General features: G+C 41.0%; 1 protein-coding gene and 2 pseudogenes across 1 annotated transcript; all 3 read left to right on the top strand.

Moving 5' to 3' along the window:
* The first annotated feature begins 3,360 nt into the window (after positions 1-3,360).
* LOC110061664 (uncharacterized) lies at positions 3,361-6,727 on the top strand. Its single transcript, XM_020768515.2, has one exon. It carries the CDS (start codon positions 3,361-3,363, stop codon positions 4,294-4,296), a length of 936 nt encoding a protein of 311 aa, XP_020624174.2. The 3' UTR covers positions 4,297-6,727.
* Positions 5,660-9,594, top strand: LOC110061676 (uncharacterized; annotated as a pseudogene).
* Positions 9,595-14,276: 4,682 nt separating this feature from the next.
* Positions 14,277-15,345, top strand: LOC149112192 (uncharacterized; annotated as a pseudogene).
* Positions 15,346-16,042: the final 697 nt, after the last annotated feature.

Below are 16,042 nucleotides of genomic sequence, written 5' to 3'. Positions count from 1 at the left end.
AAAACGATGAGACTGTAGCGGGTTGGAAAGCAGCTAGTTCGGTGGCGTACTGCGAGTCGTGTTTTTGAGAGAAAATGACAAAACAAATGAATCTTGAAGAAACCGACGACAGGAAAGAACTGGACGAGGAATTGCGATGTTCCTTTGGGAATAAGCGATAATATCAGGCAAACCAAATTCAAAAATCGTCTTCGGTTGTTTAATGCTGATTGCATCTGAGTCGCCTTCTTCGACTAGTTCTACCCTTCTTTATCGCACTTGCAAGAAAAGCAAGCTCTTCATTTTCACAATTTGTCTTTCCCACATTTTCCCGCCATTTTGGTCAGCAATAACCGTCGTTTGCAGTAGTGTCTCTTTTATTTTTGCAATTAAGTTCGATTAAATTAGGTTCGACGTTTGAATCAACTGCCGAACTTAATTATTTGGGTCGACCCAAATTGGTATTAGGTTCGGCACATGTAAAGTTCGACGTTTGAACCGGGCCTTAGTTTCAGCTCATTTCAACGAGCGCCGTTGTCATTTCATTCATCAGTTCATGACGAATTAGAGCCAATCATTTAAGAAAGATTTGACAGTTGCCTTAATTTTGAAACATTATGAACAAGCACGAAGAATTCGAAAGGTCTTTTTTGAGAAGAAACTCAGAAAATTACGAACTTTAGAAATAATGTGTGCTTTCAACTAAAACTACATTCTTCTTAATGTTCTCGGTTTTCTGGCGATAGAATAAACCAGTAAAAAAGTTACGGTTGTGAGCGTAATTTGTCACCCACGATATTAAAAGGTAATCAAATGGTTTTCTCGTGAAATTAGGAAATAATTTCACTTGCGTTTTGTCAAAATTCTGATAATTTCCCTCGCCTAAAGGCTCGGAAAATTATCAGAATTTTGACAAAACGCAAGTGAAATTATTTCCTAATTTCACTCGTCACCATTTAATTACACATACTAATCAAAACTATAACAAAATTCTCGAACGTGATTGGCTGTCAGCAGCGCGATTTGAGCATTAATTGGACAGTGTACGCGTCATGTTTGTAATTGGACAGTACGCGTAATTTTGCGCGCGCGCTGTTTCGGTGCACTTTCTTGAGTAAACTGCTGTGTTTTTCAGCATTGATAACGACGTTTAATCGTTGAGCGCTCAATCGATGGTTTGTTCGTTTCTCGAATTTGGGGTGTAAAGTCCAGCTCCACGTCCCTGTCGTACACCCTGGGCAACGTCCTAAAGTAGGGGAGCGCCAGTCAGGGTGAAGTACGGTGGGGAAGCCTCATTCCTCAGGGCCGCTACGGTAACCGTGAAGGCCTGACTGGAACCCTGAAACGGGGCGGCTAACGGAGCTCTGGTGAAGCTACGAAGGCTAACCCCCCTACGTGGTGGATTCATTAGGTTACTGAAACCGAATTTTGTTATAGTTTTGATTAATTGGTAACAGGGCTTCGCGTCGACCAATTCAGTCTGTAATCATACTCGTGATTAACAAATCGGACTCCCGCTTCCCGGTCGTCCGATTTTGTTAATCACTCGTATGATTACAGACCGAATTGGACTCCACTCAGTCCTATTACCATTATTAATCATATACATGAAAAAATTACTCGATTACTTGTCTAATCCATCCTCCCGTAGTCCTTCTATCTCGGGTACTGAGGAAAATCAAAGAGGATCAAGCAACTGCAGTCCTCCTAATTGCCCCGAACTGGACCGGACAGCCATGGTTTCCAGACCTCATTCAAATGCTGGTGGATCGCCAACTGCTGCTACCTCAGCGCCAATCTCTGTTGTTTCTCCCATTTCAGCCAACAGCATACCATCCCCTGTGGAAGTCCCTTCATCTAACAGTTTGGTCGCTATCAGGGACCGTTACCAAGCAACAGGCCTTTCAAAGGCAGTTGTTGACATCTTGTTGGCCTCACGGGGAACGGACGCCCAGAAGCGGCACTCAGGTCCCTGGAGGGGATGGATACACTGGTGTTCTCAACGGGGTTCCTGTCCCATTTCAGCTTCTGTAGCAGAGGTTCTTGCATTTCTTGCATCCCTAGTTACACAAGGCAATTTGGAATACAGGACTACAGCTCTCTATAGGTCAGCTATTTCTCAGGCTCATGACCCATTTGGCACTACTCAGTTAGGAATTCTCCCCGTTGTGGCTCGTTTTATGAAAGGGGTGTTTACGATTAAACCTCCCAAACCTAGATACTGCTCTACATGGAATGTTAAGACTGCCTTGTCATTCCTAGAGTCCCTTGAACCCTTAGAAGAATTGACACTAAAGCAGCTTTGTTATAAAACTGTTTTGGTATTAGCACTGACTTCAGCAGCAAGAGCTCATGAACTGTCTGCGTTGGACCTATTCTCTCAGAAAAGAGGGATCATGGGAATTTTCACTCCCCACTCATGTGAAGAACTCCAGACCTGGTCACCCAGCTCGGAAGTTTCTTTTCTTGGCATTCCCACTGAGAATCCTAAGATTTGCGTTTTTCGTAGTCTTACCGCTTATGTGGAGAGGACAAAAGGATGACGGAAATCCACCCAACTATTAGTGCCATTTGTCTCTCCGCACAAGGCAATTTCAAGTCAGTCAGTCTCTCGGTGGCTGTCAAGAGCCTTGCGTAAGGCTGGAATTGAATTGAATTACATTGGCCACTCCACTAGGGGAGCGTCTACCTCTGCCGTTGCAGCGGCAAGACTGTCTGCTGATCTTATCTTGGAAGCAACGGACTGGCCTGGTTTCTGTGCAGACCTTTGAATGGTTCTATCACAGACAGTCATCTGCTGGTGCCTTCGCAAGGGCTGTGCTTAATGGTTGGATTTTCTCAATCGCGGAATACCTCTTTGTTATACAGCTTACAGGAGGCTTTGTATTGTTGCAGGACATTAAGTTTCTATCTAGCCTCATTTGAGTATTTATTATTCATTATGCTTGTGTTACTTCGCCTTATCCTATTTGCAGAAGGCATTGTATTGTTGTAGGACCTTATGATCTCATCTAGCTTCATGTAGTATTATTAAATTGTATGGCTGTGTTACTTTGCCTTGTCCTATTCGCTTGGCAGTATTGCTTTGGTAAACTGCACCAGTATTGCGACTATCAGTCGGAGAGGGGTGAAGAAGAAATTATATTTCCCGGGAGGGTTACTTACCTGACGGGGAGATGCGGTTCTCCTCTACCTCCGTTGTTAGGAGAGAGAGCCTGGGGACGAGGTTGCGGTTTTCCCTCTAAGATGAGGATACAAAGGTAAACTATTCATTCTTTTCGTCCCTTTATTTACCCTCTCCCTACTCAGAAAGATTGTGTGCTCCCTGTGATCAGAGGCCAAAGAAAACTAAAGTGTCTGTCTCGTCAAAGAAAATTTCGGATGTTACGCTTGACTCCCCGCGTTCCCGGCCCAGGCTTACCCGCCTTAACATTTGGCGCCAGGTGTGAACATTGCCACTTCCGGCTTCTTTGCAACTGTGTTTCGCAGAAGTCGCGGACAGAACTTTTTATAATAACAAGCATGGGATTGGACCCATTTAGTGGCCATATGGCCGGACTGGTTGTAGATTCTTTCCTTCAGTATCCAGTGGCCTGTTCTTTGGTGTGTTGTATCGGGCTTTTCATTTTCTACCCAGTTTTCTATGAGAAAACAGACGCAACGAAAGGCTTGCGGTGGGTGGTTTCTTGTATTGTCGTGTTCGTTCTTCTGTCAGTGGTGTCAATGTTTCTGAAGCCGACCCTCTCATTAACCGCTCCTCGTATCATTTTTCGACCAACACCTTCTTGCTCAACATACGACCGACCACCGCGCTACATCTGCTTTACTCTGAGTGGCAATGATCATCATCAAGTGTTCTACACCACAACGTGGCGAAAATGTCAGAATTCCGATACAAATATGAAGAATGCCAGCAAATTCTACGTCATCTCCTCCTGGATACCCTCGTTCGACCACTTTATTACAAGAAGGCCTGTGAAATTTGAACCCGAAAGCTCTCCTGGTGAGACCAAGATGTCTTATGTGTTGCCTGAAAATTATTGTGTGCGTGCTGCAGGTCCCCTGGGGGAGGACAGACTAAAAGTTGCATTTTACAGCATAAACGGAACCCAATATCATCTGCTCGATTCTGGTTACATCAACAAAACTGACCTCGAGGAGTTTCATTCTGGTTGGTACCTTGTGTCCAACTGCAAGTCTTACGTGTCAAACTGGCTTTTCAACTGTACAAGGGGATACGTAAGTTCCAATTATGTGCGATTGCAGCAGTATACCAGGCTTCTCCTTCTTGAACAAAGAGGTCAGCTCCCTCAATAAGGAGATTTGGTCTAGCATGACACAAAACGATGGTAGTGGTAGTTGTAGCAGTTGTAGGAGAAGTGTAGTAGTTTACACTACCGATAGTACAGGGGCAGTAACAGCAGCATGCACGCACGATGCAGTGGTCGTCTTTATCATTTGTGGTGGTTATTCATGGCTTTATGACAATCCTGGGAACTCTTCTGCATGTGTTTGATCATGAGACGAAATTATTTTGCGGGAATGGTGTTTCAAATGCTGCCTCCAGCTGTCCTGATTCAGGTTCCAAAACTGCTACTGGCAGTGTGACACTCAAATAGGTTCTGCACATACAGATCAAAGTTTTTCCACAAACAATGGCCCAAAATCTTTCAAATTACATTGAATCAACGATAAACTTGTTCTCTGGTGTACTCTGCAGCCCAGTTTATCAAAAGTACAATGGAATATATTTTTTGTAGCTGTTCTAAATTTGCACAGTTTGTTTTTGTCAATTATCATGCAGACTTCTTTTGATTTGCATTAGATGTACAGTATTCATGTCCACCTAATGGCAGCTCGAAGGAAATTGTTTTTTGACCCATGAAGGAATTTCACATTTTTTCCCCGCGTGAAAATAGGAAAATTGCAATAAAATACTAAATTTCTCTGTGAGACCACATAATGGCTTTATGTGCAGATGCTGTTGGAGAAAGGATATTCTGTATTGGTCTTTTGCAACTCTGCCCAACACAGCATATATTTTCTCCTAACTAGCCATCATTATATAAAGTTTGCTATCTCAGAATGGAATGTAGTTAGTACTATGAGAAGTATGAAGTGTAAGAAACCAGGTAAAAATATCTCTCACTGCTTTGTACCAGACAAGAAGTGTTCTGCTCAATTTACCACAGATTCTACAAAGATTTTCAACAATTCATGAAGAAAGATAGCAGAAAGTTTCCAAGTCCTGTTTGAGGGTCTTAGTTTTCAAGTTTCAGGGTCTTAATTATAATAGTAGGACTTTTAGGGTTCATAGTTTTCAAGACACCCCCTGATGGGACCCCTTTACACACTTTCGCTGTGATAAAGATTAATCTTATAAACATGCTGTTTTACTCCTTGTATTTGGATGCCCTTGACATCTTGTTTAAGGTTGACAGTTACTGGGTGACTCTCCACAAAACTTTGCATTGGGCAGATTAAGAAACAAAATTAAGTATCCCTTACCCAAAAGGACAAACCAAAAGTATACTTTAAGTAGATGACAAGAATATGGCATCAGTATTAAGTATAATTTAAGTATACCTGAATAATACTGCATGCAATGAAGTATAATTTCAGTACAGTTTGGAAAGTATACTTACAGTATACTGCATAAGTGAAAGTAATATTTACCAAGATGAAGTAGGTTTTAAACATAGTTGAAATGTACTGCACAAATTAAGTAGAAATTATTCTGATGCCTGACAAAGTAGGGAATAAGTATAGTGGAAATATACTCCCTGAAAAGACAGTAACTAACACTGTTATTTTAATTTAACATGACAAAAAAAATATTTATATTTTTTTTTGAAGAAAAGGTGGCATGAGGGAAAGCAGGGCTTCAAATAACAGCCGGTCAACGGCCAATGTCCAGTCAAAAATAGGTTTTGTCCAGTCAAATCCTTAGATGGCCGGATAATTTGTCCAGTCGTTTTACGCTGGTAAGGAAAAAATTTAGAGTTCCAAGTTTTAAATATTTAAAGGTTCAATATTATTGGCATTTGTGAAAAAGGAGGGAAAAAAGGCGGATGCTTAACTACCAGACCAAAACTTTTTATACATGATTCATAATAGTCGTTATTGTTTATTTATGGTCTGTGTGGGTTTTGTAAACATGACGTGAGAAGGATAACAAAACCTCTCAGTGTTGGTACAAGGGTGTGAAAATAACATTAACAAGAAAGCAAGTTTACATTCATTTGTCTACTTGTCAACATTTCCGTGTGAATCACTTAAGCTATAAATACCACGATTAACTAAACACTCTATATTCCAGGCTTTTCCTGCAATGAGATTGATGCTCATGTACAATAAGTGCTATGAAATTTTACTTGTTTCATACTTAAACATCATGTGAAGGGTGGAGGGGGCACTTTTATAGCGATAAGACGTAATCAGTGTTTGTCCAGCCAAAAATGGGATATGTGCGAGCAAGAATAGGTTTGACCGGACAATTTGACCGTCACCAGCCGGGAAATTATTTGAAGCCCTGGAAAGATGTTTTTAAATTGCATTTAAGGTCATAAGTGCAGTTCACCATATGGATATTTCAGTGTGATTCAATTTTATCCTTGGTTAAAATTTTCTTCTCTTTTGTTTCAAACACATTATAAAACATTACCATACCCCAAAACAAAGCAAAAGTAAAATTTGAAGTGAGAATAAAATGAAACAACACCATATACAAACACAGTTTTTAAAGCAATCATGATAATTCCCAAAATTTATTATCTTTGATGGTAGATTGTATGGCAAGGGGTAAAATAGCCAGCCTTCAAAATTTTACTTCTCCATTTTACCCTCACTTTTTTCATTAATCAGTTTAAAATCTTATGAGTTTAGTGCCTGTAATAGGCTCTTTCCACAATCCAGTCCCATAGTACAAAATAGCACCTTCCTGAGATGCAAGCTATGGGTGTAGACAAAACCTGAACCCCCCTTCTGGACCCCTCCCCCCCCTTTCTGGACCTCCTTCTGGACCCCTCAATTTTTTCGGGGAAAATAAAAAAAAAAAAATTATAAATTAAAGTTATATGCAGTACGTGTGCTACGTACCACCGCTTCTTTCGCACTTTAGTTTCCTTCGATTCAGCATTGAGCTCGAAAGAAGGTGTTCCCCTTCATGCAACGCATTTCAAAGTTCTTGTTTAGTATTTCCGAGGAGGATCAGGAACGTTTTGCCGATTAGCTACTCAGACAAGTTCCGCAAAACTTGTCATTTTCAAGTTGCATGGACTCCCGCCATTTTCTACGCCATTTTGTTTTCCGCCATCTTGGTTTTTTCCGCTGACCAGTACCAACGAGGGGCGTTGCTTGAAACGAGACGCAACGAGACACCCAAGATGGGGATGGTGAGTCAAGATCTGCATTTGCAATCCAGCTATTATCTCTTCAATCCTTTTCCATCTTTATGCCTTTTGTGTCCAAAATAACATCTAATATTTTAATTATCTTACATTCAGTGTCAGGAGATGGGGATGATCGTCGTCTTTTTCAGAGCGTGTAAGTTTTTTCGCTGATGACATTGTGTCTTGCATCCTATTTTTCTTCATTCCGTTCATAGAATTAGGAAACTTTTTCGTATCAACTGAACGTTTGATTTGTTTCCTCATGAAGTTTGGCTGGGATAAAATAAGACTGAAAAGCAAGCATTATAATCTAAATAAGTGATTCGTAAACTTTCTATTCAGAATATCGACATTGATTGTATTATATCAATCTTTAGAAGTGATAAAACTAAATGCATTTGTTTATGCAGTTTTTTTCTGTCTTTTTGCTGACTTTGTGCCTATTACCATCGTATTTTTAACAATACTTAAAATAACACTGTTAGGCACTGAAAATTTACACGCTGTGAGAGCCCCCTGCTTTCAGATCTCAGAATGCCCAGAACAAAGGACGGTTAAATGATATCTGTGAATATAACTGCACATGAAACCTCACCATCCATCTTTTGAACGTGAAGCTCATAATTTGGTTTCCAACATCATGCATTTTTCTAGGCCGTTTTCCCACAAAGTTCATACACGTTTTGCGATGGAAACAACAGAAACATTTTTGTGTTTGGCCGCTAGCAACGCCACACGATTAATACTTAACAAGAACTTGGAAATGCGTTGCATGAAGGGGAACACCTTCTTTCGAGCTGAATGCTGAATCGAAGGAAACTAAAGTGCGAAAGAAGCGGTGGTACGTAGCACACGTATTGCCTATAACTTTAATTTATTATTTTTTTATTTTCGCCGAAAAAATTGAGGGGTCCAGAAGGGGGTCCAGAAGGGGGTCCAGGTTTTGTCTACACCCGTGTGCATTGTTTTTCACTGATGGCAAGAATAATTTTGCTGGTCGTACACAAGAAATGAACACGTGGATCTGTAACGCAAGCGGAGTGGCAATTTTCGATTTTCCCGATGAAGGAACTGTGGATGACTACCTGAAGAGAAATGGTCTGTACCCTTCCTCTACCTATATTTTCCTGCGTACACAACCCCGTCATCTTTTAGGAGATGAATTCGAAAGCAGTGAGCCTACCGGAGCAGAAAGCCTGCCAACATCTGAAGAAAGGTCTTCCGTAGCATTCTCGACAGTTTTAGGACCTACCTTAACAGCTAGTGACAGGGAAGTGTGCAAGGTGTGTGGTTGTTCCTTTAACAATGGTGAAACATGTCTCCGATGTGAGCAAAACCACGAATACTAGCAGAGTCTATTGGCTGTTTGTGCGAAAGCAGCAGAAACAGAAGCCTGAATTGGAGTCGGAAGAAGAAGGACTGCATAGTGAGAACTTTGTTTCTCCAGTGTCTCTTCATAATATGGGAGAGCTGCGTGTGGCCCATTTTCAGGATGCCATTGGTAGTCAAACTGCGCAAGACAGTGTGGCTGCATCAGGTGTATTATGTGAAAAGGGAAACTCTTCTACCAGTAAAACAGTGGTAAGTGGGCCAGAACTATCTGCTCAAGAGACTGTTACTCCATCTAGTGTTTTGCATGAAGAGGAGAACTCCTGTCCAGGACCTTTCAGAGAGCAAGAAGACCTTTGTGTAATGTCATTAACGGTGCATCGTTCAGTAATTTGCAGTGATATGATTGAGCATTTTAAGGACACAAGAGTCATGAATTCTTCATTGTTATTCACAATCATCAATGAAAGAGGAAACAAAGAAGAAGGGGTGGGTGTTGGTGTAGAGAGAGGTGTACTCATTGTTCTGGAAACAATTTGCCGACTCACGATGACGATCGGGGAACGAGAAAGAGTTCCTTTCGTAAGGCATGATCACTTCATCAAGGAATGGGAAGTAGTTGACAGAATACTTGTCAAAGGATACCAATCAGTCACATATTTCCCCATATTCCTAACAAAAGTATTCATCTGTCACTGTTTGTTTGATGCTGAAAGTATGCTTTTGGAATCCTTCATGAAGTATTTGTCACCTGTGGAAGAAGACCTAGTGAAAGAGCATCTAGAGAAAACTTGCCTCCCAGATGACAATGACGAGTTGCTTGAGTTTTTGGAGAGATTCAATTGTAGATCGGCGGTCAGTTAACGTTCAGAGAATTTGAAGAAATTACCCCGGGGGGGGGGGGGGACTCCCATATGGAATGGACGGGGATGCTCGTCGTCTCGCTTAGGGGTGTAAATTTCGTATTTTGGTCTCGCTTAGGGTGTTCTGGGCAAAATGTCATTATTTTTAGCCGTCAAGGTCTCGTTAAGGGTTGCACGCGAAGAAATAACAAAACAGAAAGAATTTTGATTCTTTATATTTACTCAATTCATATAAACAAGGTTTTCCATACCATTAATATCTAAAGTCCACTGTAACAAAATGTCGTTGTCTATTGTTAAACTGGTCTTTTCTAGGGGTCTGCATAAGCTTCGGTCACGCTCAGATTGGTCCCTTTTAGGGGTTAAATTCAAAATTTCCGACGAGCATCCCCGTCCACTCCATATGGGAGTCCCCCCCCGGGGAAATTACTGATACAAATTGCTAATCAAGAACTGATTCAGAAGCCTCATGTTATGATTTCTACCTTGACAGCCTAGTGTTTAAGAGCTGAAGCAGTATCCACAGTTTCAGAGCACCTCTGATATTCAAGGCCTCTACGATACATTAAAACCAACAACCAAAAACGTTCTTGAAATATTAGCAGTACAGCCAAACACAGAGGCAGAGCGAGATGCCTTCAAGTTTCTGCAGCGTTACATAAGAGGCTTAGACAATACCAAACTAATCCAGTTCTTGAGATTCACAACTGCATCAGATATCTTGGTCACCAGCAAGTTAGAAGTGGCCTTCACCAAACTCGAGGGTGTGGGCTGTAGGCCCATTGCACACACATGTGGACCTGTCTTAGAGCTCCCTTCCACTTATGCCAATTTTGTTGAACTAAGGGAGTAGTTTAACAACATTTTGGACAAAGATTCCTGGGAAATGGACATCAGGTGAGTGCTTTTCTGTGACAACCATTGCTGTGGCTTAAAGGGTTTTTGTTTTGAAATTTTTCAGACAAGTTTGATTTTATTTTTATTTTTTCATATTTTGTTATTTTGAATAACACAAAAATAATCAAACTGACATGAAATGTTTCAAACAGAAACAGAAGTCATTAAACCAAAGCAATTTCACATCAAAGATATCTTATGGTTTATTATGAAAGGCTAATACCTTGCATGTGTATAATTCTATACCTAACAGTTGTTCACACTCTACTGTGGGTGGGAGGTAGCTGCATCATTGCTTCACAGCTGGTAGGCAACAGAGACTGTTGAAGGTGGCAGCCACAGTGCACGTTTATTTAAAAATTTGTGTTAACCCATTGAAACCAGAGTTTCTTTGCGTGAAAGTTATCATCCTATTTTGTTTCGCTCTTTATGTGAAGACCAGGTTTTCAATTTGGTGAAATTTGGTCCCACCCATAAGGTGTCTGCTGGATAAAAACGTTTCTTTAAGTCTATTAATTCGCATGAAAGGGTATTGGATTAAACATGGCATAAAGATTAGAGTGTTTCTGTGACGTTAAGGATGCTTCATTTAAACAAGTAAACCAGATACCAGTTTTTCAAGCCAGTAACTGCATGCAGACCACTGACAAAACAGTTTAGTTTGTTGTAGATGTTGAAAAACTTAATTTTGCCAAAGTCATACAGTTTGCAATCTGCATTACACATTGTTGTGTTTACTTATTTAGAAGACCTTGCATGACATAAGCCAAGGTCAAGTGTTCTGTTTGCTCAGGCTTGTAGGATTGTTGGCTTGTAGTAACATGGGTAGGGATGCTCTTCAGAATATTAAAGTTTCCATGCAGCCCACTGGGTAATGGCACACTTTTTTAACGAATCTAGTGGCAATGTTTCATAATTATGCAAGTTTTCTATTCAATTCCACTATTAGGTCATCTCCCCAAAATAAAAGTGAAGTATTGGTTTTCTACCACTTAAGTCCATTAAAGGGATAAAAGTTATTGAAATACTTTCTGACCTTGTGTTTAGTTATGCTTTAACAGAAGTAAAATGAAGATTAATATATAATGTTTTATGTAAGTTGTTTTTTATTGGAAAGAAATTACAAAGAAATTGTTCCTTAGTTTTATTAATAGTATTTGTCAACCTTGTCCCCAGGGTCTCTTCTCTCTCTTTTCCCACCACTAAGCTTGGGAGTGGGAAGAGATAGACCCTGGGAATGTGGTTGAGTTAACTGTTTGCACGTTTATGTAATTTTGGTTAGTACTGTTTTCACAATGTTTAGAGCATTGATATCTCTCTTTGCTGTTCAAATTACTAACCAGTAGCTGGTAATAAAAGTTGTTGGAATTTTGTAGTTTGTGTCTTCCCCTTTTCAAACAAAAACTATGATAACTTTTCGACCTCTTCAATCAGTGTTACATAGACATCAAGTACTTCATTTACACCATTAGGTGGGTGCAATCCTTGTGCATTCATAACAGTCAAAGCAAATTCCTTGAACTCTTCACTGCAATCTGCCGGGCACGTGGTTGATTCATCAATGAATTCCTCAAGTTCCTGGGGATTAACAGGTACTTTGTAGTCTTCAGAGTTGTATAGGTGGGGAACTGGTGGAGAAGAAAAAACATGCAGTCTGGTCTTCCTCTTCGATAGCTGCTATTTGCAAACTTGCTTGAAGCTATAAGATGTTGGTTCCACATCTCGGCAACTTGATGGAACTCATTTCTCAATATTTGCATGAAACAAAATCGAACACATTCCAAGTGCACTGGGTCTGAATTGTTAAACAAACATAGGTCTGACAAATCTTTGAAAAAAGAAATCCACCAGCCAGGACCATCCTTTACAAATTGTGACCAATAGGATTCGATTCTTTGATTTGCAGTAGATCTGCCAATAATAAAACATCCCGGGCCAGCATATTCATCGTTGTGGGATGACCCGAGGAATGTATGAGGTGCCTCAATTGAGCTGTTTTCAGTCCCATCATCAGATCTAATTTTCCTGGGTACACCACCTAATTGCTTCACAGCATCAAGGTAGTACTTAGCAATTACTTCTGAGTTCTCATTTGTGGGGCCCACCTCCAACCAGAGAAGTCTTCTTGAAAACCCGTCGATACAGCAATGCGCACTGAACCCAAAAGGCTTCAATTTGTCATGGCCATCAGTATGCCAAACAAAATTTGGTCTATTTATTTATTTATTTATTTATTTATTAAGCTTCGGCCTTCTATTACAGATAAATAAAAAGAAAAAGAAGAGGAAGCAAAAACAAACAAACAAACAAACAAACCAAAAAAAAACAACAACAACGAAAAAAAAAAAACAGACAGCAAAACAAAACAAAATGGCCAGGGGAGCCGCTACAGCTTAGCCAATTACAGCAGCCCCCTTATTGGTCCTTTTGCTTGATACGCTCTGCGACGTAATCTCTTCTTTCGCCTGCTTTCTACGCCATCAGGATCAATTTCCCTGAGAAGAGTCATGATCCTCGCTCTTTTGACAATAATTCCCTTCATTCTGAGCCGTGCCCACATCTTGCGGTATCCCACAAAACAACCAACTCTACCAAGTTCCTTCTCGATGGCACTCAATTAATCATCAGAGACGAAACTTCTTCTTGATAATCCTTATAAGAGGTAAGCCTTCTCTTTTTAGTTGACAAGCTAATGTTTATGTCATGGAGCTTCAAAAATTCAAGTATTTCGAGGTTGTTGTAGCCTTGTTTGAAATACTACGATACAAGCTCCAAGGAATCTTCAGGACAACCATCACTTCCTCTCATACATGGTGTATATACTGGCAAAGGCATGTTCTACCTTACAAATTCAGTTGCACACAAAATGGCTGTGCTAAAATTTCCGCCTTTTTATCGGTCTGAGAGAGACTGGTAACGTCTCACAAGATTAAAACTAGATTGTAAAAAATTGAAACTGGACTGTGGGTAGAATAACACTAGACGGCAAAAAATTAAAACTGGACTGTGCAAAATTAAAACTGGACTGTGAAAATTAACACCGGACTGTGAAAATTAAAACTGGACTGTGAAAATTAAAACTGGACTGTGAAAATTAAAACTGGACTGTGAAAATTAAAACTGGACTGTGAGCCTCCAGGGCCATCGTAAATTTCACTGCTTTAGTTGTGTGTATAACTGCGATGATCAATCATATTTTCATATCTTTCTACGCAGTTCAAATATATGGTCATTCATATATTCACTTATAGAATCTATTAGAGTTATGAATAATGCTCTGAAAATTGCATATGTAAATTACATCTCGTTCTGAATATCCAAATAAAGTTTAAAGAAACGTTAATCGACTCATGTGTGGTGTTTTTCGCCTTCCTGGGCCGTCTGAAGCGTCTTTTTACGAAATTATTTTTGGCCGCAGACCGGTAAGACAATCTTGTCTCACCGGTATCCGGCCAAAAGTAATTTCGTAGAAAGACGCTTCAGTCAGGAAGAAAGAAGAAGAAAGACTCAAGACTGTTACCTACAACATATTTAGATATCATTGGCTTCCCTGACTTGTGTCAAACCCCAGGCCGACCACAGCCCAAGGGATAAATTCAGGAATACAGGAGAATTGTATATGGAATCACCCATGCTAAAAGTTTAATTTAGGGCGTGGGAAAGCAAATTTGTTAAGGGGGCTTCACCTCATAACATTTCCCTAGGGAAAATCATGAAGATTGGTTCACCCAGTGAGTTTTACAATCCTCCAGATCAGCCTGCGGTCAATTGCAGAAGGAAGCTAATGATGTAAATATATATACATGATACACGTGTATAAATCAGTCAAACCTCTCTACAGTGACCATCCTGTGGACAGATAAAAGTGGCCGTTATAGAGAGGTGGCCATTATGCGGAGGCAGGGGTGTAATATGGCCGATGACAGAAATCAGATCGATCATGTGCCGATCCGAAGAAGATTCAGGAGATCGCCACTTGATGTCAGAACACAGCAAGGAGCAGACGCGGCAAGTGACCATCACCTTGTCCGATGCAAGATACGCCTGAAGCTGGCAAGGAACAGAAAGAAACAAATGTCAAGGACCATCTACGACAGTGCAAAGCTAAAAGATCCTTTGCACAAGCGGAACTTCAGCATAGCCCTGAAGAACCGCTTTGAGGCTCTAAACAGTGATCACCAAAGTGTGGATGGTGCATGAACAGGGTACAAAGACATCTATCACACGACGGCGACTGAAACACTTAGACAAAGAGCAAGGTCTCGGAAGTACTGGTTGAGCCCCTCCACCTGGAACTGTATCAAAGAACGACGGAAATTAAAACAGACCATTTTGAACTCCCGCTCGGAACGAGTGAGGGAAAACAGACAGCGGATGTACCAAACGAAAGACCAGGAAGTGAAAAAGAGAGCACGAGCAGACAAGAGGAAAGCCTTAGAGAGAGTCGCGGAAGAGGCGGAAAGAGCATCGCACCAAAACAATCTGAAAGAGCTCTACACCAAGACGAAGCTACTAAGTGGGTGCCTCAAGAAGCCAAGCACTGGAATATGGACGAAAGATGGTAAAGTCATCACCACAGAGGAAGAAGTGCTTGAAAGGTGGGAAGAGCACTTCTATGAGATCTTGAATGTGGCCTGTGAAGGAACTGATCCTCCTGAAGGGTGTCAGCTCGGTGACTGCGAAGATCCCATAGAGATGGGCACTGGCCCCTTTATAATCCAAGAACTGAGACAAGTCACATCTCGGCGGAAGAACGGTAAAGCACCCGGTGTGGATAACATAAGTGCAGAAATGCTAAAAGCCAGCCCAACAATTGCCCTGGACCAGCTTCTGAATATCTGCAATTAGACTCTTGATCCGGTGTAAAGCACCATCTGACTGGAAGAGAGCTCTCTTGGCCAAAATACCCAAGAAAGGTGACCCGTCTATTTGTGACAACTACCGAGGGATACCCATACTTTCAGTACCATACAAAGTCTTCTGCAGAATGCTCCTGATGAGGATGCAGGAAGGATCGAGAAGAAATTACGACAAGAACAGGCTGCCTACCGAAGAGGAAGAGGGGCAACTGAACAGATTTTCATCCTTAGGAATATCTTACAACAGAGTGCTGAATGGCAAACACCCTTGTACATTGGTTTCATCGATTTCAAGAAAGCCTTTGATAGTGTGAGAAGAGACAAGCTCTGGAACATTCTCAGGCATTATGTATCAACACCACCAAGACAAAGGTGCTACGAACAAACGCCAAGGTCACCGACACGATTTCCATTGATGGCTTAGGTCCAGTTCAGACGCCGAACTTTTCATGAGCCGAATTTAATTCGAATTTGGACCGACCCAAATTATCAAAAGTACTCCTGTTGATTCAGACGTCGAACTTAATTCACCGAACTTAATTTAGTTTGAACCAAAACACATCGAAACATCAGCGGTTTTCAGGCAAGGTGTATGCATTAGGTTCGGCACATGAAAAGTTCGACGTCTGAATTAAATCCGTTCGAAAGCCGAAATTCCCGGCTGAGCTAGGCGGGAAGAACGGCTGAGCCGTTCCAAATTCAAATAGCCGTTTTTAACTGATTC

This window comes from Orbicella faveolata, unplaced genomic scaffold (genome assembly GCF_042242905.1).
Source record: "Orbicella faveolata isolate gen_17 unplaced genomic scaffold, um_ofav_v1 contig_2, whole genome shotgun sequence".
Classification (NCBI taxonomy): Eukaryota; Metazoa; Cnidaria; class Anthozoa; order Scleractinia; family Merulinidae; genus Orbicella; species Orbicella faveolata.
Note: the sequence above shows the minus strand (reverse complement) of the source record. Positions and strands in the feature narration are given on the sequence as shown.